General features: G+C 48.2%; 1 protein-coding gene across 1 annotated transcript in view; it reads left to right on the forward strand.

Annotated features, from left to right (window-relative positions):
• LOC144159997 (uncharacterized) overlaps positions 1–23,972 on the forward strand; it is a 46,258-nt gene extending 22,286 nt beyond the window's left edge. The window contains exons 4-9 of the mRNA XM_077691624.1: positions 4,824–5,053; positions 7,994–8,197; positions 11,354–11,463; positions 14,523–14,637; positions 17,204–17,524; positions 23,823–23,972. Coding sequence (XP_077547750.1) covers positions 4,824–5,053; positions 7,994–8,197; positions 11,354–11,463; positions 14,523–14,637; positions 17,204–17,524; positions 23,823–23,972 — 1,130 coding nt within the window. The remainder of the gene's footprint in view (positions 1–4,823; positions 5,054–7,993; positions 8,198–11,353; positions 11,464–14,522; positions 14,638–17,203; positions 17,525–23,822) is intronic.
• Positions 23,973–24,413: the final 441 nt, after the last annotated feature.

Below are 24,413 nucleotides of genomic sequence, written 5' to 3' on the forward strand. Positions count from 1 at the left end.
CGCTGCCAGGTGCCCCTAAAATTTCACAAGCTCACAAATTTAGCACCATAAAACACCATCTGAGCTTTTCGTGCTATTTTCTAAGTGTTTGCGGTAAAGTTTACAGGATTAAGATTAACTGCGCTTTTCCCGCCATATTTAATTGATGGTGGCGACTATTTTACATCAGAGCTGTTACACGCAGGCTCACCATGTTTTTTCGCGTGCATAGGCCGAGAAAAGCAGCTATCCCCTCTATTCCACTAGCCACACCCCCTCCCTTTGACCGCCTGTTCTCCTCCGGCGCTTCACGTGCCTTCCCAGCATCGCATTCGGGCTTTGAAGTGAACGTGCCTTTAAAACACTCCGCGTAGGTCGGTCTTTGTGAACTTGCTTTCCTGCATTGTAGATAGCACAGAGAAGCCTGCTCGCAAAGAAAAAAATCTCGGTGGCAACGGGCACGAATGCGGCGGAAGGGAACCACCGACGAAGATCGGGCCGCGGAAGCAAAGCGGAAGCGCAATGCTTGTCGAAAACCCAAATACTGGGAAAAGCCCATTTTATAAAAGAATATTCTGAGCATTCACAGCATTCCCTTCCTGTTAGTAGTCATTGTCAGCTCTCTGCAGTTAACGTATACAGCTCCATATTAGAACAGGGGACTCAGTGTCCCTCGCCACTACACCTCTCTCAGAAGTTAACAGGATTTTCTAGCGGAGGAATCTGATTTGACCGATGAGAAACTCACAATTACTGCGGGCATCTTTTTGGAAATTCTTCTATTTCTCTTACAGGGAGGAGGGTGTACCCCACTCTGTGTTGTACGGAACAGCGTTACAAGGAACGACGTTCCTGGAACTTGTTTCGTTAAGGAGGAATGAAGGAACGCCACCGTTCTGTTAAATGACAGTGGAACTGTACCGGTAACTCTTTAGGTTTACGAAGTAACGGCCGAGGGAATGGCGTTCCTTCTGTAAACGTTCCATCGCTAGTATTTGGATGTTTTTGATGACAAGGCTCACGTGCCCCAAATCTAGCGAAAAAAGCCATAGGAAGCGACTGGATTTCTTTTCGTATAAGCTGCCCGATTTCCCCGATCTTCCGCGGAGCGTTCTTCCACGAAGATCAAAGGCTGACGGATAACCACGCAGGGGGCCGCAGCCTATCGAGCAGGTGGACCGGGTGCGTATGGCCTTGTCGCTACGGCGGCTGCAGACACCAATGAGACGCTTCGGCGACATTTTGCTTTGTCTACAGCCGCGACCTCTTCATTTGTACAACCATGAACACAAAAACTAGGAGGGCGCTTAAGGTTGGCCTTTGAGAGTGGAAGGCGGAAGCCCAGCAGGAGCAGGTGTGGATGCGCCATCCCCACTCGTAGAAGACGCCAGCTCGGAAGAGCACCTCGCACAGGTGGACCACCCCGCATTCATCGCACGCGTGTTCACTTCAGGCAGCCGAAGGTGCTCTACGAGTCTGCTCCGGTGTCTGTCAATAGACACCTGGGTTGCCAGCGTTGCGCTCACCGCGTGGAAAAACCAGGCATCTTGTTCACAGCCTCGGATTCTTGAAATATTGCCGCTGCCGCCCAAAGCGAAGCGACAGCTGGATCTGATGTGCAACAGCAACCATCCCGGAGAGCTGCTAGCTGAATCTGACCTCTGACGTTCGATCGCCCCTCGGCACAGCCATGGCGCTCAAACCAGCCGCCGTAAACTGTCTCCCGAACCGAGAGGACCTGCGGTTTCGTGATGTATGCCACGTTTGCTGCGACGATTGGTTTTAGAATTTTAGCGGGAGTTATTGCACCTCCTTCCGTTCGTATTGCGACGGCTCTAGGATACTGCACGGACCCGCTCCGACGAGTGCTGCGTCCGGGTAGCGGTGGGTAGCCGAGTCGTGGTAGCGTGGCTGGTGGCTGCTGCCGTGTGAGTCGCTCCCTTCCGACGACGAGACGCCAGAGGCCCAACTTACAGGAGCACTGACACCAAATTTTTACGTCATGTTTTTATTGCTTCGATCGATGCCTACGGGGCTAACTATCATGAAACAGTAGTTCAAATGCATCAGCGGACGATAGATGAGGAACTATAACGCAGCGAAAACCGCCATCAACAGCCGCCGTTTCAAAACTTACGCCCACCTCCCCTCGCGGGAACCCTGGTGTGATGCAACGCATCTCATGGGGGGTTCCATTGGCGTTTTCCATCGTATTGATTACGCTTATCAAGTCGAGGGTTTGACGGAAACCCGTCTGGTCGGGAAACATGTTGGAGTTACGCTTATAGCAGGGATTCTCACGCGAAGGGGAGCTGGGCGTAATTTTCCATTTTCACCATGCAATGCACATGCAGTACACGTATGCTCAGGTACGGTCTTTACTGCAGACGAGAATGAGTTCCTTGTGGTCCGTAAAGTGCACAGTTAGTGGTTCGACGATTGCATCAAGCAATCGTCGAGTACTGCGAGAGAGTGCAAGCGTAACGCGGACGACCGCGACTGAGACCGTCGGAGCGCGGCATGACGCTTTATTTTCACAGCGCCCGAAGGAGAGGAGAGCGCGGAGAGAGAGAGAGTACTGCACATGCGCAGCGTGCGCAGCGCGCGCAGCGCCGCCCACCGGCGCCTAGCAACGGAGTGAGAGCGCGCTGCGCCAACCCGCAGCTGTTTGGGAGAGAGTGTTCGCTATCGGAGAGAGGAGAGCAGGAGAGGCGCAGCTGTGCGGACACCGCCGGACAGACGCAGGAAGGACGGAGGGGCGAGCATGAGATGCGTTGCATCTAAAAGCCCGGAGTTCGCGGGCGGCCAAAAGTACGCTAGGACGTCACGGTTTCCGCTGAACAGGGCCGGCGCTATCACGTGGGTATGCGAAAACCTGTGACGCTCCATCTCCGCGCCAGACGGATGCGCCTTGCCATTAGCCGGGTGCCGGGTGGACCTCACGTAGTAGGGGAGCACGCTGCTACGTCACCTCGTTTGCTCTACCACACCCTGATGTCACAAGATGTCGATTTCGGTGGAAGCCTCCAGTACAGCAGTCTCGTCGGCCCTACATTTGCAATCAATTTAGGATATGTTCCACGCGACGCATGCTGTTCATACTTTATTATGCAGGGTATCCTGGTGGGTAAAGGAAACGAACTGCACAATAATATCAGCCCCAAATATCGGAGTCAGTACCCCTTTAATGGCTAAGTGAAGAGCATAAAGTAACAGCAGACAAGGCTGCGACAAAAAGACGAACATGAATTCTCGATCCCGGATAGTAGCACTCTGAAGCTCTAATCTTGACGCACTGGCTCCGATCTGATCTTGAACGCACGTGCGAGATTTCAAGGAGCCAACAACAACAACGGTCAAAGTTACGCGCACGGTGCCACAAAGAGTTTTAACGGCCGTCAAACAAAATATACACAAAACAATGAGCTTTCACGCTGCGACTGCCCGCTGTGCCAAATGAAGAGGGTCTGAACCAACTTTTCCTCAAGTACAACACGGCAGTAATCTCAAGCGGTTTCGCGGAAGGACTCCTCAACACTGCAACTGAGAGTTCACGGTAAAATAGGTTCGTCTAACCCGCCGCGGTGGCTCAGTGGCTAAGGCGTTGCGCTGCTGAGCACGAGGTCACGGGTTCGATTCCCGGCCGCGGCGGCCGCTTTTCTGATGGAGGCGAAAAAGCAAAAACGCCCGTGTGTACGAGATTTCGGCGCACGACAAAGATCCCCAGGTGGTCAAAATTAATCCGGAGCCCTCCACTACGGCGCGCCTCATCGCCTGCGTTGCGTCGGCGCGTTAAACCCTACAATCAATCAAAATGGGTTCGTCTACATGTCCGACTCCAACATCGATTCGCAACTCTTGCTGAGTCCACACAAGGGACTCTACTAAGCGGCGAATATGTATTCTGGACATGCTTTCCTACTCATACTGGAATATTGAATCAGAATTTATAAAAAGCCTATGTATTGTTCTTTTTGGTGCGGTTTCTTGAAAGTAACTAATTATCTGGTGCCTCTGAGTAGCTTTCTATTTGTACCTCTGAAGCACAGTAGTTTGACTTGCATTTGAAGACCGAAGTGGAAAGTGCCATACATGTGTTGCACTTGTAATAGACGAGCACCCAAGTTGCAGTTAGACATGTCTGGAATATATTCGGTGCTCCCTGAAATATTTTGTTTAGGAGCGCTTCTTTGGATTCTCTTTATCTCCATATAATCTGCTGCTGGCTTTGTTCATCCTCGTATAATGCGCGTAGTTCGATGGGAAGTTTAAATTACTCCCTTTAATTCGCTTCAGGATTATCCGACGCTATATTTTAATTAAAAATCAAATGTGACGTAATGTAACGACACGTTTCAATGTTCGAACTGTAATTGGAACGCGTACTTTTCGCATGAAAGGAACTTATAACGGGAACTCGCTTCAAAATTTGGAAGGAACGAGCTTTCGTTTTTCTTTTAGAGACGTGTACAACACTGACCCCTCTTAAGTAGCACACGTAACATTGCATCATTGGGGTATTCATTCGAATCGGTAGTTGCACACCCCAACGCCTTCTATGACGTGCACCTCTCACCTAACTCCCTTTTACAATTTTTGACGTTGCCTAATTGCGGTTCCCGACGCGGCCGGCGGTGGCGCTGGAGGTATTTTTTTCATGAGGCAACTGTATTCAACAAATCTGTAAAACAATACAAAAGATACTTTTACCGCAGCCGAGCAATAATGTTACGCCGTTTTTTTTTTTAATATTTTGTGTGTGTGTGTGTGTGTGTGGCGGAAGAAAAACTAGCGCCGGCTGGCCCCTTCAGCCATAACACGTATCTATACGCGGGATTTTTCAGTGATGACCGGCGCCGTAGCTTCTACTACGGCGTCAAAGAAAACTACGATGAGGCCGAGCCTCCCTCGGCCCGTGAACCTGTTCTGCGTGCTGGGCGGCCAGCTGTGGTTCATGCACCAAACGTGGGCCTTCTACTGCAGCCACATAATCTACCCGGGCCTCGAAGCATCCGAGTCAAAGGACCAGTTCTACCATCCCGGCGGAATCCATTCTTGGACCGCCTTCACCAGGGTGAGTCGTTTCCTACGTGGAGGCCGAAGTAGGCTTAGCAGAAGGGGAACCTGGCCCAGTGTTTGCTAATACCCCGACTGTGAAACTCGACGCGCACACACACACACACACACACACACACACACACCTGTTTGCTTTAGTGCTAACCTGGAGCATGCTTGTGTTGGAAGTTTGTTCAGGAGGTGCAATTTCACTGAAATGTTTGAATGTTCTAACGCGCAGATACCGAGGGACAGCGTTACACTGTCGCGACGTCCTAAAACAGGGCTAAAATTTACTCGCTTTGTACCTGCGAAAAGACCATGACTGAAATAATGGATGAACTGCAGGTCGTTTTGTACAAGGAACACTGCGGCCCCTAGGTTCTCATACATCTGACACATAGTTGATGGGTGATCATTCAAATACCGACACGTCATTCCTTACTGTGAACGACCATTCAGAGGAGTCTTGTAACTGCTCATCTGAACTGGTACCCAAGGCAGTTGATGTCGCAAAAAATGTACATTTCTTTATTACAGTAAAAGCTCGTTGATTCGAGCTGCAAGGGGACATTCGAATTAATGAAAGTTCGAACTAACGAAAGTGAAGTACAAAAGCCGTACAACACGATTCTGGAGGAGAACAGCATGTCAGCAACTGAATGCTTGAAAAGGGCGGCGTACATACTTTTCGGTAGAAATGCATCGGTACAGTCTTCCTCACACGGTTACCACTTCTAACTTTACAAAAGACAGCATAACATGTTTGTCTGGAAAATCCTTGAGAAGTATGTATAAATAAGTGTTGCCATGTGTTACGTTTCTTGTGTTTTTGTTTTTCTGTGTGGTGTATACTGTGTTTAACGCTTTAGTTTTGGAAGCCACATTATTTGAATTGATATTTGCAACGTTAATTATTTGCAGTAGTGTATAGTGTAGTTAATCTATTGGTTTTGTGTTAGTTGATACATGCAGCAAAATATAACTGTTCATATTTTTCGTCTGTTGCTTTTGTGTTGATTTGTGGGGTGTGGGGCCGTGTCAAGCTGCCTAAAGCAGCTTTTTTCCCACTTTGCCCTCACAAAAGCTGTTGTACATCACCTGTACAAGTTGTAAGAAATAAAAATTCAATTCAATGCAATTCAAGCCTGCTTTTTATCCTGGAGGGTGGAAGCCAGCAATTTTTCACTAATGAACGAATGTAGCGGGAAGCCTCTTTTTCGCATATTTCAAAACTGAGAAGAGACGGGCAGTATTCCATCCCGCCATTGAAGAGCTTTAGCAAAACGGCATCCGTACGTTATGCTTACCGTCAGCGGGTATCGGCACTCGACTGCGCATGCGCGTGTGGGCAAGGCGAGGCGTGCCACACCTCTCATTGGAACAAATGCGCGGGCGCTGGGAGACGGGCACCGGAACGAATGCGTACATGCTGTTTCGCACGAGCGCCCAGCCCAAACCGCCCGCCCGCGGCAGACGTGCCCCAACTTGAAACGCCACAGAGTCGCCTCTCCTTCACCCTTCGCAACGGTTGGGCCGAAGCATGCCTCGGACGAACGGCCCGCGGTAGACACGCAGCAACACGCCTGGAGACGGCGTCACTGCGTCGCCTTCCCTTTCCCGTCGCGGCGGCTTTGGCTGACGCAATCGCTTCGCCTTCATTCGTCGAATTCAAATTTCGGCCAGCGAGAGTCCTGATTGGAGCGATTCTAACTTCTCGCTGCTGCAACGGACCACCGGGGGTATAAAACAGCCCGGAAGCATTATCAGCGAGGGCGGCTCTTTTCGGAGGCACCGAGTGGAGACGTGTTGTCGCCTTTGTGCGAGCCATGTAACGCTTTTCTTGCCCTTGTACATACTGTGTATAAATTCAGCTTCAAATCGCCGTCGGCTCGATAACTTCGTCGGTCTGCTCTGCGCCGCGTCGATAGCGGACGGAGCAAGGCAACGTCGCAGCGCCGGTTATTGCGCTCGGATGGCCAGTCGCAACAATGCCCAGTCACCCAGTCGCGTTCGGGTGCCCCTCCACTCTTACGCCAGGGAGTGGGGAGGAGGAGAGTGGACTAAAGGGATAACGTAAGAAATAGCGGGGCTATCATACGGGCTTTTCCGCAATAAATGATTAATGGTTTGAAGGTCCCAGCGCGCTCGCCGGTGAACGTTCGCCCGTATGGAAACAGCGGACGCAGAATGGCAGTAACGTCAGCGCTCGCTCGCCAATGAACGCCCCACCGCTGTTTCATCTAACTGCACCAGCGTGGAACAGGATTGAATTTTTCACGGATATGTGTATTTTGGCCAACTCCCCCCATAAACTTCCTCTCCGTTCATCCGCACGTCCGTCTGAAAAGCTTCGCCCGATGTGCTCCGTGGGTTTACATGAGCCCTATGGGCCACAAAAATCCCATTTGGTACACATCGCAACAACTGTTACATGGAACAGTGTATTCACCAGGAATTCACGCAGAACGTCTGTTTCAGGAATAAGCATGTGCCCCAATATTCCAGATCCTAACTGAGCGTCAAGCAGCCGTAGTGTGCATGGTATTAACGACCCTTCTGTGGTCCTTTGCAGGAAAAGGTCGCAACTTTTCTTATGAACAAGTTGGCTCCATTTGATGATAAAGGAGGACGTATTTAGTTTTATACAGAGGCAATTTCTCACCGCGGTGGCTCAGTGGCGAAGGCGTTGTGCTGCTGAGCCAAAGGACGCGGGTTCGATTTAAGGCAATGACGGCTGCTTTTCTCATGCAGGCGAAAAGCGAAAACGCCCGTGTGTTTGAGCTAGATTTCAGCGCACGTTAAGAATCCCCGGCTGGTCAAAATTAATTCGGAGCCCTCCAATACTGCGCGCCTAAACGCCTGTCTAGCGTACGCGCGTTAAACACCGTAATTAATCAATAGAGGCTTTGTAAGTGTCCACATCTCTTTATCTCCTCTTTTTTTTCCACATCTGCAGGCAATAAAGACTATGCCAGGCTTCGTTCCGGGAGTAAGCTTTTCGGCGCTGTTTTTGAACGAATCGGATGGCACAGTGAAGAGGGTCCAAGACATGAAGGCGCCACTAAAGAAGGATCTGGTTGACATTGGCATCACTTGCATGGGCCTGTTTGATTACGCCGCCAAATCAGATCAGCTCTCTCATCTAAAGCCCTTTTTCCAGGTCAGCAAGCTCCGATGAAAACAAAACAAAAAAATCTGCAGTTTTGTTTTGAAAAACCTAAGCGCAATCATTTTGTTCTGTTTGCGTGTCTGTCACTCTATTCAGTCGTCAAGCGAAGTGTTGAAAGGATGCTTGAACAACAAGTAAATGTAGGCAACATCGTTCAAAGTTACTGAAACTGGCGGCGCGCATCGTACGTATCAACATTGCTCACCAAGAGAAAAAAATAAACATGTAGGTCGGAAAACGTCAGCACGTAACTGACAGTATAGCATTTTTTTTTTTTTTCAAAATAAGTATACGCAGAGAGTTCAGAGAATACTGGCAAGATAAAACTAAACATTTAAAAATGAATCCCCAAGCTATTCCAAGAACAATTGAAAAAAAAGAATCTATAGACGGTCTTCGACATGTGGGAATGCGGGAAAATTGAATCGAATTGAGCAAACTTCGTTTCGACCCATTGCGTAAAGAGGAGGAGGGAACGAGAACAGCGTGAGGGGGTGAGAGGAAGGGATGTTACCAGGTGCGCGCAGGAGAAGACTCACCGTTCGACGACATTTGTAGAGAAGCAAAATACACGCGGCCAACATGTGTAGCCAGGGTGTATCCAATAGCCAGTAGAAGCCTGGAACTTATGTTTGTGTAGCCAGTAGTATCCTGGGAGTTTTCTGCTGACGCGGACACGAAAATTTCCTTGGCTGGTTGGAGGTATACTGCTTAGCAGTAAAGAAGTCACCGTGACGACCAGTACAACCCTTCGGCTGCTTTTTTCTTACGGTTAGAAATGTTTAGAACCGATCGGAATAACGGAATGGAATACTACTACTGTCTGTGTATGTGCGTACGACCTCCATACGACCAAGCTCAATATCGGCGGGAAAGAGCGGCCTTTTAAGAGAATATAAACCGACGTAGGTTCGAAACACATGTACGTGCTCACTCTGACAAACTTTTGAGGGTCGCATAGCCATTCCCTTTTTTAATAATTGTATAGCTTATTTGAGCAAAGTTTACGTTAAAAGGGGTGTCAGTATGATTCAACGAGGAAGTGTTTCGAATGAACCAAACTTGTGTTTTGTCTACATGGCCCCTTTAAGAGTGATCCTGCTTGTGGCCGCCGCGTCACGGTCGTCGTTGGCGTAACGGAGCGAACGATCTGTTGGCACAGGCGATGGTGTATGGCAGCATACACAGGGTGCAGTGAGGAATGAAGCAATGAGGCGGAGGAAATTAAGCGGAGGCGAAAATTGTGAGAAAGTGACGCGGCGGGTATGGTTACTCGTACACGCCTCATGCTCATGCATGCTATTACCGATCCGGCAGCGTTACCGAGGCCGTAGCTATAGGCTTACGGGTTTACGAGTAGAGAGTGTGCTGCATCGAAAAATTCAGCGCACGGCAGATATGCGCCCGCGGCGGCTAACAAATAACCATCAAGCAGCTCCCCGTTAACCGTTCGCCACAGTCTGTCTGCGGCGACTGCCGTGAGGCGCGCGCACGCACTACCAACAGGCTCCCGTTCGCGATCACACGGTTAGCGAGGCAGTCGCGCCACGCTCTGTTCGCTTTGGTAGGTGCGACACAACACAGTGCCAGCCCCGGCCACGCAGCAGGCAATTTTTTTTTCACCACGATACAAAATTGTATGGCTCAATATCAAGCGCCTCATCGGCTACGCTCAAATTTTGCAGTAAAGAGTAACCTAACCATACGAGAACTCTGTCAGGCCTATTGAGAAGTGTGTTTTCGGTCGGAAATGGTTCATGAAATCAAGTTAAAGCCAGGAAAAAAAAAAACGGCTGAGATCAACAATTTTGAAAGAAAACGTTAGAGAAGTCGCAGCGGCTGAAAAATTTTAGGGCAAAAATGGGTCGAAGAGCGCTCCCTGTCTATACTGGCCGTCTGCAATGCCGTAATTTTGGAGGGAGTGCTATACCTTGAGCAGGCAAACGGGAGTCCTACGCTACGCGCACTGCATAAAAGCCGTTACCGGTGTCCTGTTTCTCGGCCAGGTACAGAGTGGAGCCTGGAGGTGAACTCGTGAATGCCGTTGATAGGATAGGTCTAGCCGTGCAGCTCAGGCTTCTTTTAGGCGGCATCGTAATACAACAAGAAGGTTCAGAGTTTCCAGTCAACGCAAGGAGACTGCGCAGTAGGATATTATCGAATAGATTTGCTGACGTGCTCCCAGTAACGCGAAGGGCAGCCGGCGAGGAATCAAGAGTGCACGCGCTCCCGTAAAAATCTGTGACGTGCTGCGAGCTTGGTGAGTTGTTCACCAGACCGCTGTTGTCAGATGAAACAACATAATCAAGCCGTAGGCCATAACTTGTCTGCGGCACTGCCCCACTAGCAATACATTAATGTGATACCTATTGCATCCCAGTCGAAAATGACGACAAGAAAAAATTACTGTAGTTTGTCTTGTTTTGGCGTGTCGTACTGTCGTCTTGTCGTATTCTTGCGTCGCGATTCTCGCAGCTGGCTATGTCATAAAAAGCATGACGGCTGTCGTAGCGACAGGTAGTTCTGTTGTGATTACAGGAATGTTTGTCGTTTAGAAAATTGACTTTGTCGTTACTACATAAATGCGTACCGTAAGAACGGGGCTTCTGTTGTCACAAGAAAGTTTTTTGTCGTACGACAGGAATTCTTGTTAGGTTTCTGTGGTATTCCTGTTGTCATTTTAGACTGGGATGCAACTCAGTCTAGCGCGTCTCAACGGACAACGCGCGCGGCAAGCAGACGAGCAGCAGACAAACAGACAAGCAGCAGGCAAGCAGCTGCAGGCAAGCAGCTGCAGGCAAGCAGCTGCAGGCAAGCAGCTGCAGGCAAGCAGCTGCAGGCAAGCAAGCAGGTGTTTTCGGTAGTCTCGGCCGTTTACTATTTGGCGAAGCTCCCCACTCGCGAATACTATACTCAACATCGTCTTCGAACTACGTGTTGATAGATTCCAAGAAATCCTGAATCTAGTGTACGTCTCCCACCTATGGTTCACCCCAACATCGAAAGCGCATGGCATTACAAGCACTGCTTAGTGTACCCCTCTCACTGGCAAAAACATAACCTTCTTTGTCCTGAGCCGTATGATGCTTGCCTAACTACGACAGCAATAAATACTTGTTTGGTATTGCGGCCGTACTGCTTCTGCAGGTATTGAACGACACCCTCAAAGGAATCCTCAACGGCCTGACCTTCCTCGGCGTGGAAGTGCACAACACACAGGAAATGGGTCTGCTCGTCAGAGACATCGACAACATCTTGTAAGATCTCCTCCTTCAATGCCGAGCCAAATCGTTTCGCTGGAAAATAGATCGAGTGGTCAGGCACAGAACTTGGGACAAGAATACGCCATGTTGCAGCTGTCCATCAGCCCCGCCGCGGTGGCTCGGTGGCTAAGGCGTTGTGCAGCTTAGCTCAAGGACGCGGGTTCTATCTCGGCGGCGGTGGCTTCTTTGCGGATGGAAGCGAAAAGCGAAAACGCCCGTGTGTCGAGATATCGGTGCTCGTTAAAGATTCGCAGTCAAAATTAACCCGGACCCCTCCACTGCGGCGCGCTTCAGATGGCTTCGGCGCGCTAAAACCCACAATCAATCAATCACCTCTCTTTCAGGAGCACGCGGAGGGGTGGTAGTGTGAAATCGGGGACCTGAGCTGTTTTAAGCAATGTTACGGTGCAAGCACATTAGCAGGATTAAGTTAGCGCTGTAGCAGAACATCTCAGACATTATGGCAAGCATAGCGCCCAACGGCGTAAAGTGCATTTATTTATTTATTTATTTATTTATTTATTTATTTATTTATTTATTTATTTATTTATTTATTTATTTATTTATTTATTTATTTATTTATTTATTTATTTATTTATTTATTTATTTATTTATTTAAACTTACTGCAGCCCCCCCCCCCCTCCCCTCGGTGGGGCATCAGCAGGAGTGGGGAGAATGTACAACGTTTCTGCGCGTGCACGGGTGTACAGAATTCACAAATAAAAATGGCAGCATCTACACTCCGTGGATGATGGCGAGGGTGCGGAGTACGGGGACTCGAAATGATATCCAAGTTGCGCCCCGAGTGACATCCCATTTGCGCCCCGACCGTCATTCGATTTGAGCCGTCAATTACACCTTGATTATTCCCTAAATGAAACTGCAACTCACGGCTCAAATCGAATTTCGCTTGATTTTCTCTTGATGGTGGTGTGCGCACGGATGGACGCGGACGGATATTGGGAGGTCCTAGGTACTCCGCACCGTTACAGGCGAGGGAGTAAGCCGTTTCACTCTCGGGAACTAACTCACGGTCGTAGCCCAATGGGTAAGACGACTGACACTAACTCTGTCTGGTCTACCAGACACAGGCTCGATTCCTGCCGGTGCTTCTGTGATTTTTTGCGATTGTAAATAAAAAAAGTAAACAGGGTGTTAAGTTCGGGTCCCTCAATTATCAATTAAAACCGACCGGCAACTTTTTCTTTTATAGATATCTTTCGTTGGGGTTAGCCTGTTTACCTGTATGATGTTTGTTTTCACACCGGCCGAGCTGACTCGGGCGGAGGGGAGTAAGGAGAAACCGCGGAGGCTTCTTACTTGTTCTCCGCGCTTTTGTGTCCACCCGACATGCAAGCCCGGAGACGACGCATAAAGACGCGTCGGTCACCCCATACTATTTGAAAGCGATGTGAGCCTTCGAAGGAGGATATCCTTGCCTTCGTTTGAGAAGCCAGCAGAGGGGGGGACCGTTGACATTTTAACGACCGCGATTGCCGCCACGAGAATCCCCGAAGCGGACGGGAGCTGAAGGTCAGTCAAGGGGTCAAACATTGGGTCTCACTTAGGAAGATGTCACCAGACGTTCTGTCTACGATAGTTGCACTGCTCAAAGTTACTGGACAAAATTTCCGTTCGCCGTACGTCTAAACCTGGCGACTCGCCGGCTGGGACGCGTCAATGAGTGGGCGACCAGGCTTTGTTTGGCGCTCCACGTGTTTACAAAGGAAATGAATTCTGGCGGCGCCGAGCACAAACATAGGCGTGCACGGTATGGACATACTCTAGGACGTGCCGCCCGAGAGCCGATTCCCGTCGTTACGTCTGGTTTTAGTTGGTTGGTTTTAAGTTCTGTTATATTTGTGTTTTGCATGAGAGTGAGAGGTGGGTCACGTGTAACTAAACAGTTCTGTAGGGTAACAGCCAGTGCAGTGAACTGGACTACTTTGAACCCGCTTAGCTTTGTTTGTCACGGTGGCCAATAAGTGGCCTTGTTTGGGCTAATCAATGAGCCATCCTCACTCTAAAGTTGTGACGTCACCTTTGTTGGCGGGATTATAGTGGTAAAATCGAGGAGTTTGATGTTTTGAGTCTTTTTTGAGAGGATAGGACAGGACAGAGACAGGAGAGGAGCGGTGAGCCCCGCTCGATGCGGGCCTTGCCCGACCTCTCGTATGCGATCATGAGCCGTGAAAGTTGTAAATACGTAATGTAAATAAAGTGTACATATTGTACATTTTCAGTTTGCTTAGAGTAGACCGTCGTCGGCTATGTGCCGTCGGCCAACGAGCCAGCAATCGTCGTTTCATCGGATCATCGATCATCGACGTCGGCAACCGATCCACTTTTAAATTTAACTCAGGGAGTTATCAGAGGGCGAAGCATGAACAAAATATGCTTCCATAATAATAAACAAAGTATACATATTTATACTACGTTTTCACGCATGTGTTATATACACCATAGACGAAACACCCTGCGCGCTTGCGCGGACACATCAAAGAACACACGCCTATCAGATATAGACCAGAGAAAAATCAGCAAGAAATATGAAAATCATTGAAAATTTAATTCTCCGTGTTGTTTAGATTATTGGTTTGAGAACGTTAATTAGTACCACAGCGTTGCGAATGACTTGTGTATCGTACCCACACGACATCGGCCGTCATGAACAGTGTTCATTCATTTTCATTACATACCTACGTCTACGCTCTCAATGTGATCGGAAGCGGCGGTTGCCTTGTCTGTTCTTGGTTCCCGTCGGTGATTTAACGTTAAGCGCAGTGAAGTTAAATGGGATAAGATAACGTTATGCCATGCATCATTAACGTACACGAATATTTTATATAGTCAGGGAGGGCTGACCCCCGGGTTTGATGTACTACTTACCAGCAAAGATTATTTTGAGAGAGCAGGCTTTTTTCCTGAAGTTTGAAAGTAAAAGCACAAATAAGTGCTTGTTTCCGTGTACGCGCTTTTGTCTTCATGTAGAATTCGATATGTCGGCAAATACGCTAGTACTAATCGTAACTTTTTCATGTTTTTTTCACAGGACCGTTCAGTACGTCGTCATTCAGACGCACCTGAGCGATCCCGTGACCGATCGCCACAACTGCAAAACCCGCCTCATAAGCTACAAGAAAGCTGTGAATGATCTTCCCTCTTTCGTAAGTGTTCGTGGCCACAATCATTCAGCCTTTCTCTTCGTTTCAGCGAGCTGGGGCCGAATACCTTCCTGCATACTTGGTCGCTCTGCCGTCGTAACCCTGGTCAGTTGTGGGGTGTTCCTCTTCGCTTGTGTCAAACAGCAGTCCTCCCCACCTCTAGCAAACCCTCGCATGTTAATTTCGGCCCGTTAACTTTACTAACATCAGAGCTGTTTGAACATGACGATAGGGAAGGCCGTACCGAACAGCATCAGCGCCCTGTTCCTCCCTAGCCGGAGAGTTACCGCGGGCCACACAGACGTTGGTTCGCCGCCTTGCCACCAACACCGCATTCTCCCCCGCGCTTCGCCACAAATTCTACGGCAATAACACCGCCGAAGGACTCAGTCTGCAGTGTCGCGTGCCTGCAACGGCCGCACATTTGGTCTGGGACTGTCAATATTATGCTTTCTTCCGTGCTCGCACGCTCCATACGCTCCCCGAGGATACCTTCAACGCGGAACATCACCACGCTCACTTTGTTATGGACCTCTCTTGCCGGATTTGTCTATGCCGATGAGGGGCCAAAGGGAATATTGTGTAACTACCGCAGACACTCCCACCATCCCACCCGCCCTCCCTGACGACCCAACCACCCTCACAGGTCATCACTGATGCAAACAGCAATAGTGCTCTCGTACAGGTCTCAAATAAAAAACGTATTTCTCTCTCTCAATTTAAACATGAGTTTGGTACGGTGACGTTCGCAGAAGAAATAGCAACAAAAAAAATCGCGAGCGCTCGTGAGCCTCGTGAGGAGCCCCCAACGTCGTACAGCTCGACCTTCGAAACCACTGTGCCTGGCGTTCGAGGCGTGGTCACACGCGTGATCTTCTCCTCGCTCGTTCACGTGCATGCATTCGCGCCTGAAGCTGGGAGCCCAGAAGGGCTCGCTCTACAGACGCCGAATTCGCGAAGCCGGTAGCCGCCTGTTCTAGCGCGTGCTAGCGCGGCCCACATTGGGACAGATGTGAAGCTCTGCGGTCAAAACTATCCGGTCTTTCCAGTCATGGAGAACTTCCAACGGCAAGTTCGAAATTCCCTGGAAGCTGCAACAGCCGGGTCTCCGCCAAAAGTAGAGCGGCCGCAAGCTCTGCTGTTTCACCAGCCTTGCACCACTACTGCGCCAATTTTAACTGCGAAGCTGTTTAGCAATTCTTAATTTTTCCTGTCTGTGGTTAAACATACCAAGAACAAGCAGCGCGCCCGCGCGTAAGCATGTAATCGTGAGCGCGTGCTTCGCGGCCACCATCAAACAGTGTAAACAAACCAAGAAAATTCCGAGCGCTCGTGTGTGTGTGCCTCGCGGCGACCGCCGAGCGTCCCCGGCACATGTTTGTCAAGCCAACATTGGCGAAAAAAAAGCTCCAGGGATTGCCGTAATCGTGGCAACATTTGCTCGGAACGAGGAAGACTCCAGCGTTCGCTGCAATCTTGGCAACACTTGCCCGAAACGAGAAAAACCCGTCATGGCGTACGGCCCTCTAAGGTGATGTCCAATGATTATGCCTTCCAAAAAATATAGGAAGCTCACACTTATAGAAACAATGATGGAGTAAAGGTCGTTGCGGCGGCGAAGAAGCAGCAAATCGGCTGCAACCATGGACCTAAGTGTTCAGGTCTTCGCAACCTTCGCCACCTTCAAGTCTTACGCGGTAATGTAAGCTTACTGGAATTTTTGTTAAAACGCTGCTGAAATAGACTGACGCCTGTTTCTACGGAGGCAATATCTTGGTTTTTGCCCCCCTATCTGTATAGCCATGGAGAAACAGTTTAGAAAATCTCTTCCCCTCATTCGCTCGAAGACAATCAGCCGCCCGCGGAGCCGTAATTACAGTCGCAATGTTATCCGAAACTGTGAGGCACGGGTTCATTCATAGCTACCTCCGCCATGGGGAAGTAACTGAGCCGAACAAAAGGACATTCATGGATTTTCTTGTACGCAGTTGGCATAAACAATGTGCCTTAAAAATGCGTTTGTAAGTTATTTTGCCCACTTATTTCATTTGCGTTTCATTTTTTTTTGTTTTCCCTTGAACGGTTCAGTGTTCCTGTGGGCGATATATATCCCCTGTTGAATACGCCAAATTCTGTTTTCTATTTATGTGCACATTTTGTATAGTTTTCAAAGAGCCCTGTGCCGTGATTTGCATATTTTCTGCCGTTCGCACAAGATGTGTGATTCTCAATAATCTATGTAGTTTTGTTTTCTATGTTACTTATGTTTAACGCCTATTCTTACCTTCCATGCATTACTTGTTGTACACGCTAGAACTTGTATTCGTGCCGTTGTTATCCCCCCTTACTCAATGCCCTACTGAAGGGCCTGTAATACCTGTGCTCCAATTCACAATTGGACTCTCGCCCATAACGGCGCTCTATGTATTTACAATGGGGCGCTCGATAGACAATTGATTCAACGGCCTTCGGAAGGCATTTTTTACAGCCGCGTAGCACAGGCATAACGTACTCGTAAATGAATGAATAAATACGAGCTGCCCTGACAATCTGTGCCCTCGCTTTCCAGGAAATAGCGGTGGCAGCTCGGACTGCCCTGCGGAGCAGCAAACACAAGCACATGGGCGTCATGTTTTCTTCAAGCCTGGCCGCTGTTGCGTACGTGGGTAATGTTAGCGCGGCGTGGCCTCAAAATGCCAGCGACAAGTGCGTCACGAGCACGTCGCTCGACGTCGACTTCATCTGCAACGCCAACCTAGCACCGTCCACCAAGAGGCATAAGCCCCGGTACGAGACGGACAAGGATAATCTCGTGGAAATCGTCAAGTTCACGATTGACAGGGTCCGATATTTCGTATGCTATGAAAGCCCTGCGGCGGTTGAGAATAAGGTAAGTTTCGGGAGGAAAAGAAAAGCAAATTAATGGTCCCCATGTTCCCCTAAAGTCGATACCTATTTAATGTGCTACACGCGTACCTACCCGCCACGGTGGATCAGTGGCTAAGGCGTTGTGCTGCTGAGCCCAAGGGCGCGGGTTCGATTCCCGGCCACGGCGGCTCCTTTTTTGGAGGAGGTGAAAAGCGTAAGCGCCCGTGTGTGGGAGATTTCGGCGCACCTTAAAGATCCCCAGGTGATCAAAATTAATCCGGAGCTCTACATGTGCACTACGGTACGCTTCATCGTCCACGCTGCCTCGGCGCGTTTAATCCTATAATCAATAAATACATGTTTTCCCAAGAATTCGGAGTGGTCTGGCTTAACAAAACCGCTGAAGGACAACTAGTCAGCGTGGCCAAATGTGCGAGCTTGGGGAATGACTCGTCGAAACATACTTTATGAGGACAAAAATGGCCGCCATCCCACCCTGCGAAAGTGGTTGTCCAGCGAAGCTGATTCAAACCACTACACATGCTGATTTGGGAGTTTATAAAATGTTACTAGTTGTGTCGGCGTGTTTGTCGCTTGCGCTCGACTTCTCCGGCAGCAAGTGCTGGCTCCTGCCTATAGCCTGACGCATGCGCTCACCCTCGAATGTTGTGAACGCCCCTTTTTAGAGGGCAGCTGCAAACCTAATCTCTATGAGGAGCACATGAAATTGGGGGAACGGGGTCCCATTGTTCACAGGCGCCTATCATCCATCTCGCGGTTTTTTTGGTATGCCTGACTAGCCTGAGGCATATGCGCTCTACGTATGGGGTGGGAACTGTTCGGTCCTGCATGGATTTTTTGTTTACGACACGAAATTTTCCCAGCAACAACAGACTAAAAGTAAAAATAGAATCTGCTCAGGAACGCTCACGCAATGAAAAGCATTGTGCAGGCCTTGCGCTATTGTCCTAGCCGAGGTTCTGTTGTTCTCTCACACTCATTTGTAACCGCTTCAGGAGCAGTCAGCTTGCTGGGAAGTCGTGAATGTCTGCTTTGACTTTGGTATATTTGTTCGTCCAACCGGCTCCTCAATCCCAATTGGTATTAAGGTTTATACATACATGTACACACTTAGGCGATTCCCGGAAGTAATATCGTTAAATATACGGGTTCACTCATCAGAATAATTCATATTTAATGGCAAAGTGAATGTTTTTACTAGAAGTTGTTGACAGCCGGAACTGTTTTTTTTTTTCGGTTTCGATGTCGTTTAATATCAGCAGAAGCGGCGATTAAAAGTAAATACGGCTTTGTTTAATTTGAAAGAACTTGGCTTCGGTGCATTACTCAGCTCTCATTGCGGCCGCCAAAGACTTTTTTAAACCGATCAAACACAAGAAGTATAGAAACCAGTGTGCCGAACCGAAAAAAACACCGGTTCGGTTACGGCTCGGGTTCGGATGAATTCATTTTGTTCCGGTTCAGTTCCCGTTCAACTAAATCACAACCCGAACCCGTTCGCGAACCGGTTCGGAAGCTCCAACCGGTTCGCGAACCGGTGCGGTGAGTTGTATTATTCGTGAACTCCAAAAAAAAAAAAAGTTTTGCAGTTCAAAGCGACCGCAAAAACTAAATATAATTCTGGTGCATTCACAATTCTGCTTTATCTCAATAACATTTGCGCAATTTTAAGAGCAACAGTGGGCAATTAAACCAGATATTTAAAAAACACACATGAAGTACTGAAAATTTACCTGCTACTTTCCTGCAAAGCCCTTTTGTTAAATTAGGGACTTCTTAAAACCAACAAGGGTCATAACATCTCTCTGGGATACACCTTCTCCCTCTTCCTTTTTTTGATTTGTTGAGATCGCAGTCTCCTCTCTGGAATCATTCATGACCTTGAACGTTAAACCCCTAGAGTTAGGCCTGGGTGCCATCGAGTTCCCTCCGTATATTAGCAGACGGCGTGTTTAAATCCCAGCGGTGTACTTTTTCATCAGCTGTACCGCAAGAAGAATAATCGCACAGCCCCCAGTAAATGGTACCAGTTGATTAGACTGTTTGGCCACCCAGGATAATCCGTTGGCAGTCCCCTCTCGAGGGTGTGTGTCAAAATTTTGTTAAAGGTGAGGTTTAGTTAGCGCATTATTACTCGGATCACTGGGATACATTTTCGGATAGCTATTACGAATGGGCACGAGATGTACCCGTGGAAACACGCTCGTCAAATTATATTTTCGAGTTTGATTCCCCGAAGCTACTCCAACACTATGAGGCGCAGCGTATATTGAAGGCCAGCAGAGCAATTTAGACCACCTCGGCATCTTTACGTCCGTCGAAATCTCCACGCATGGAAGTTTTCGCTTTTAATTTATATCAGAAAAACGGCAGACCGGTGTGGTGATGGTCAGCAGCCAATGGCTCACACATCGAGAAACTTTTGAGGGTCACGTTCTTCAAGTATATACACTCTCCAGGTGTATGACCTGTTTCAAGGAGAAGTATGAAATGCAACTAGTATAAACATTTTGCGTCTTAACCTTCGCCTATCCGCAGTGCAGCAGTCTTGCGGCCCGATTGTCATTACACAGTCGCAGCGAGGGAAGGGGGAACTCAAGGGGAACATTGCTTAGGACAGCTACCACCTGTAACAGAACAAAATACGTATTTTGTGCGTGATAAGTTTTTGTAGCGTGAGCTACAGTGGCCGAAGTTGAGCAGTTTCGCGTGGCTCCAGGAGCAGTGACGTCACACGGCGCACCGAACATTGCTCGCTGTCCGGCGTCTCTCCACACCCCACGCACCCAGCATCTTCGCGGACCTCGGTTCCGCACGTGGCGGCGCGGTACACTTGATGATCATGCGAGGTGTGGCCGGGTGTTGAACCGATGGCTCGTGCGTCGCAGCAACACCGGCGTGCGCCTGTGCAACCAGCTTAGCTCTGGGGCGATTGGTGACGCTTGATAAATATGCGTGTGTAACATAATGCGTGTACCGTGAGTGCGTCATTGAAGCAGCAGTAAGCATGATACTCAAACTAATCCTAGAGAACCAGGGAAGCTAAGAATAAACAGCTGAACCTTAGCTCACGCTACGTATATCGTGGCAGAGCCGAGCTAAGCCACTGCTAATTTTTTGTACCTGCCCTAAGAGTAGCGCTAGTATTAAACCAAGAGTGTAAAACATTGGTATATTTGCTTTTTTTTTTTTGGTAAGATGACCCGTCATCACCCCGCTACAAAGGGAATACCAATAATCAATCAATCAATCAATCAATCAATCAATCAATCAATCAATCAATCAATCAATCAATCAATCAATCAATCAATCAATCGATCAATCAATCAATCAATCTCTTTATTATAGTGCTCAGGTACATCCGTAACCTTTGTTCTGGCGCACTTAAGAAAAAGACAGACGACAACACAAATACATCCACGCGTGAGAAGAACAACAAAATACAAGCGAAGAAAAAAACTAGAGTGAAGAATAAAGGTCACTTAACAAAATAAATGATTTCGGCACACTAAAGTTGGAACAATCACGAAAGGATAAAACACAGTGCCATAAAAATGTGGCAATACAAACGGGCAGATATGTATGAGTAGGAACAGTAACAAAGGCGAGCAAGATAAACGGAAATAGGGCAATGAAAATAGAATTAAAACTGGTCGGAACCAAGTCAGGGAGAGATAGAAGTCAGAAGGTCGCACATGTAAGACCGAAGGGGTGTCTGAAACAGGTCAATATTATGGGAGTAGAGATTGTATGTTCCTTGAAGGCGGTACAATGTGCAGTGTCTATTGCATGTCTTACGGGTACGAAGTATAGGAGACTTACGGGTAAGTTTCGACTGTACTCTAAGATAATCAATCAATCAATCAATCAATCAATCAATGTTTATTATAGTGCCCAGGAACAGCGGAGGCCTTCGTGCTGGAGCACTCAGAGGGGAAAATGCAGCACTGTAGTACATCAACAATGGGCTAATAAACACTCAGTGAGCAAAAAAAAAATGAAAGAAAGACCTACAAAAACGGCAAAGAAGATTAGAAATAAAATAGTGCAATCCAACCGACTTTACACAATCAAGTCGTGCTGGCGCACAGACAAGGTATAAGACAGCAATGAAATGCATCAACAGCTGGCAAAAGAACAGTGAGTGAGCAAAAAATAAGAAGAAACTACAACTTCAAAGAAGAATAAAAATACCATAGTGTAATTTTAGGCAACATTACACAATCAATAGAAACTGTAATGTCTGGTCAGTTGCAAGAAGACATCTTACAATAAGCGTAACTATACGGAAGGGTGAGTGAAAAGAAGAAAGTTTTTACAAGATTCGGGAAGCGTACATTTTCAGTTTCAAATGGACGCATGAAGTGAATATGGCAACTTTTAATGATAAAAACGGCAGAAAAAGAAAAATTCTACGATAATTACAGTCGCAGTATCAGCACAATACACGAATAACCAGGAACAAGAACAAGCTCGGTGAAGTCAATGCACACGTCAGGAGGATAAGTGAAGAAAAAGAGCACTGCCAAGATGAACCTAGTGTGTCAGAGCTGACAACCCGGCCAAAAACTCCCGAAGAGGACGCTGAAAGATATCGAGCTTCTCGGAGAGAACATTATGCAGATGCTGCATCCTTTGAAGAGGAGAACGTGTGCTGAGAGCTCCAGCTGCTTTAAAAGGGTGGGCGAGCCTTGTAGCTTTTTGTGGAACGCGAAAACTGATTGATTCAAGTAGTTCCGGGCATAAAATAATACCATGAAGCAATTTGTACATGAAAAGAAGGTCTGAGTGGGTCCGCCGGGAACTTAGAGAAACAGTTATAGGGATAGGCTCCGAAGGAAAACGATGCCTAAATATTGATGAAAATTTGGTTTGTACACGCTCTATACGTTGACAGTTGGAACTACAGGATCAATATAATAATAATGATGATGATGATGATGATGATGATGATGATGATTATGATAACAATCACCGCCTGTACACTGCCGAGTGTGGCATTTAGTTTGCTCAGCCTTGCACTCAGCTTGCGCTGACATTAGAAGCATACCTTTGCAATATTGATACGCGTAGCTTTCCTCATGTTGTGACGACGACGAGAGCCTTGTTAGTGTGGTGACTGATCTGAAGGGAAAAGTGCGTGAGTAGTTGCGAAGTTGACGGTGCGTGAAAAGCAAAATCGCTGAATGACAGTGACCGCGCCTTACTAGTGAGCGGAGAACCGATCCCGGTACAATACCCGGTACACCTGGACAAGCGCACAAATGGTTTTCCCGCTTTGCGCACGCGCAGTAGCACCGGTTCCCTAGAGGGCACCGTACCGCGACCGGTTCTTCCCTCTACTCTAACGCACTATTACTGCGGGTGGCCGAACCGTTTCATCGTTAACCGGTAACCGTTACTTATTTTTTCGGTTCAGTTCAGGTTCGGCATCAGAAATAAAGGTTCGGGTTCGGGTTCAGTTCCGGCAAAAATACCGGCTCGGTTCCGGATCGACACCCTGATAGAAACGTTTTCAAATTACGCGCTACAGTGACGTGTTAGAGGTAGGAGTGACGTCACATGAAACCGCATTAAAAAATTTTTTAGTGTGCTAACTTTAATCGAGCAGATTTAGAAATCTGCTCGATTAACAGCTGTCCTTCACTTCGAGTTGTTGATCAATTCGCTTTCGCGCTACTAACGACTAGCCTCCTGGTTAGCTCAGTTGGTAGAGCGACTGCTCCGGTTAAGCAGTGGTCCCGGGTTCGAATCCTGGACCAGGACGAATTTTTCTTCAACTGCGAAGTTTCCGAGAAAGCTGTATAGCTTTCCTTTGTAGCCGTATGGCTGCATTTAGGTGGATGTCAAACTTTCCTTCACAGTGTGCTAACTTTACGTCAGCGTTCAAGTGATGCAATCAAACGGAACTAGAGGCTCCAGTGCGATTGCCCAGTCAGGTGTCTTTGTGGTGGTTTAGTTCAGCGGCTGCCAACCGCACTAACAAGATTCTGTGACGTCATAGAAAATTTCCCGGAAAGTGGCGAGGGATTCGCCAGTGCTTCACATGCTTTCTTTAATATCTCCGGTATTTGTTGGAAGTTTGTGGTATCCTTATTACAGAAATACGGCTCTTGTTGCATGCTGAAGCAGATCTAGAATCCGCGATGGGCCTTTAAAAACGCCTGGGGCCATCTGCCTTGTTGTTAGTACAGTGCAGAAATGGGTTTTCACCCAAGTAACCTTTGGAAATCCTTGCCTAATATAAAATCGCTGGCCGCCCTTGCCCTTAACCTCGTTTCTATGTACTCCGCTTCCAGATGACCGACTATATGAAGAGCCCGTTTGACGGTTGGGCCGTCTTCGACATCCAACGAGACGTGCGGGCAGATTGCATCGGTCCCGACCCGTTCTATCGGCTGCAGGTCATGGCCCGGATAGCTCTTGCCGCTAGGAAGTCCAAAATGTGACGTCCGGAGTTCCTGGTTCCACCGATGCGGCACCGCCTTGTGGTTTATTAACACCGCACCTTTCTTGGTCATCGACAGCCTTCCTAGGCGTCCTCATTGTGTAGATGGCTAGCCAACAACTGGGCGGACAGTGTGCTATGATGTTGTGTCATGCCCGTGTTTATTCTTTGACGATTATAGTTTGCAACTACCGTTTGTTCAAGACATGTGAATATCGAGCTTTCTGGTGTTATTTCTTGATGCGGTGCGTGTTAACTGCTGAAGCACAAGGTGACAACACGTCTCCGTGCCTACAGAGTTACACTTGACCTTTCCAATGATGGCTTTGTTGCGTTTGGTCATAACAGTATTTTTCGCCCACGATTTGTTTGTTCTGCGTGCTGATGTCATTGAGAGAAAATTCCCAATTCAGGGCAGTCGTTAAGAAGCCAGCGTGGCTTA

The sequence above is a fragment of the Haemaphysalis longicornis genome, unplaced genomic scaffold, assembly GCF_048455015.1.
Source record: "Haemaphysalis longicornis isolate Haplotype H1 unplaced genomic scaffold, Haemaphysalis longicornis Haplotype H1 scaffold_10, whole genome shotgun sequence".
NCBI classification, from domain to species: domain Eukaryota; kingdom Metazoa; phylum Arthropoda; class Arachnida; order Ixodida; family Ixodidae; genus Haemaphysalis; species Haemaphysalis longicornis.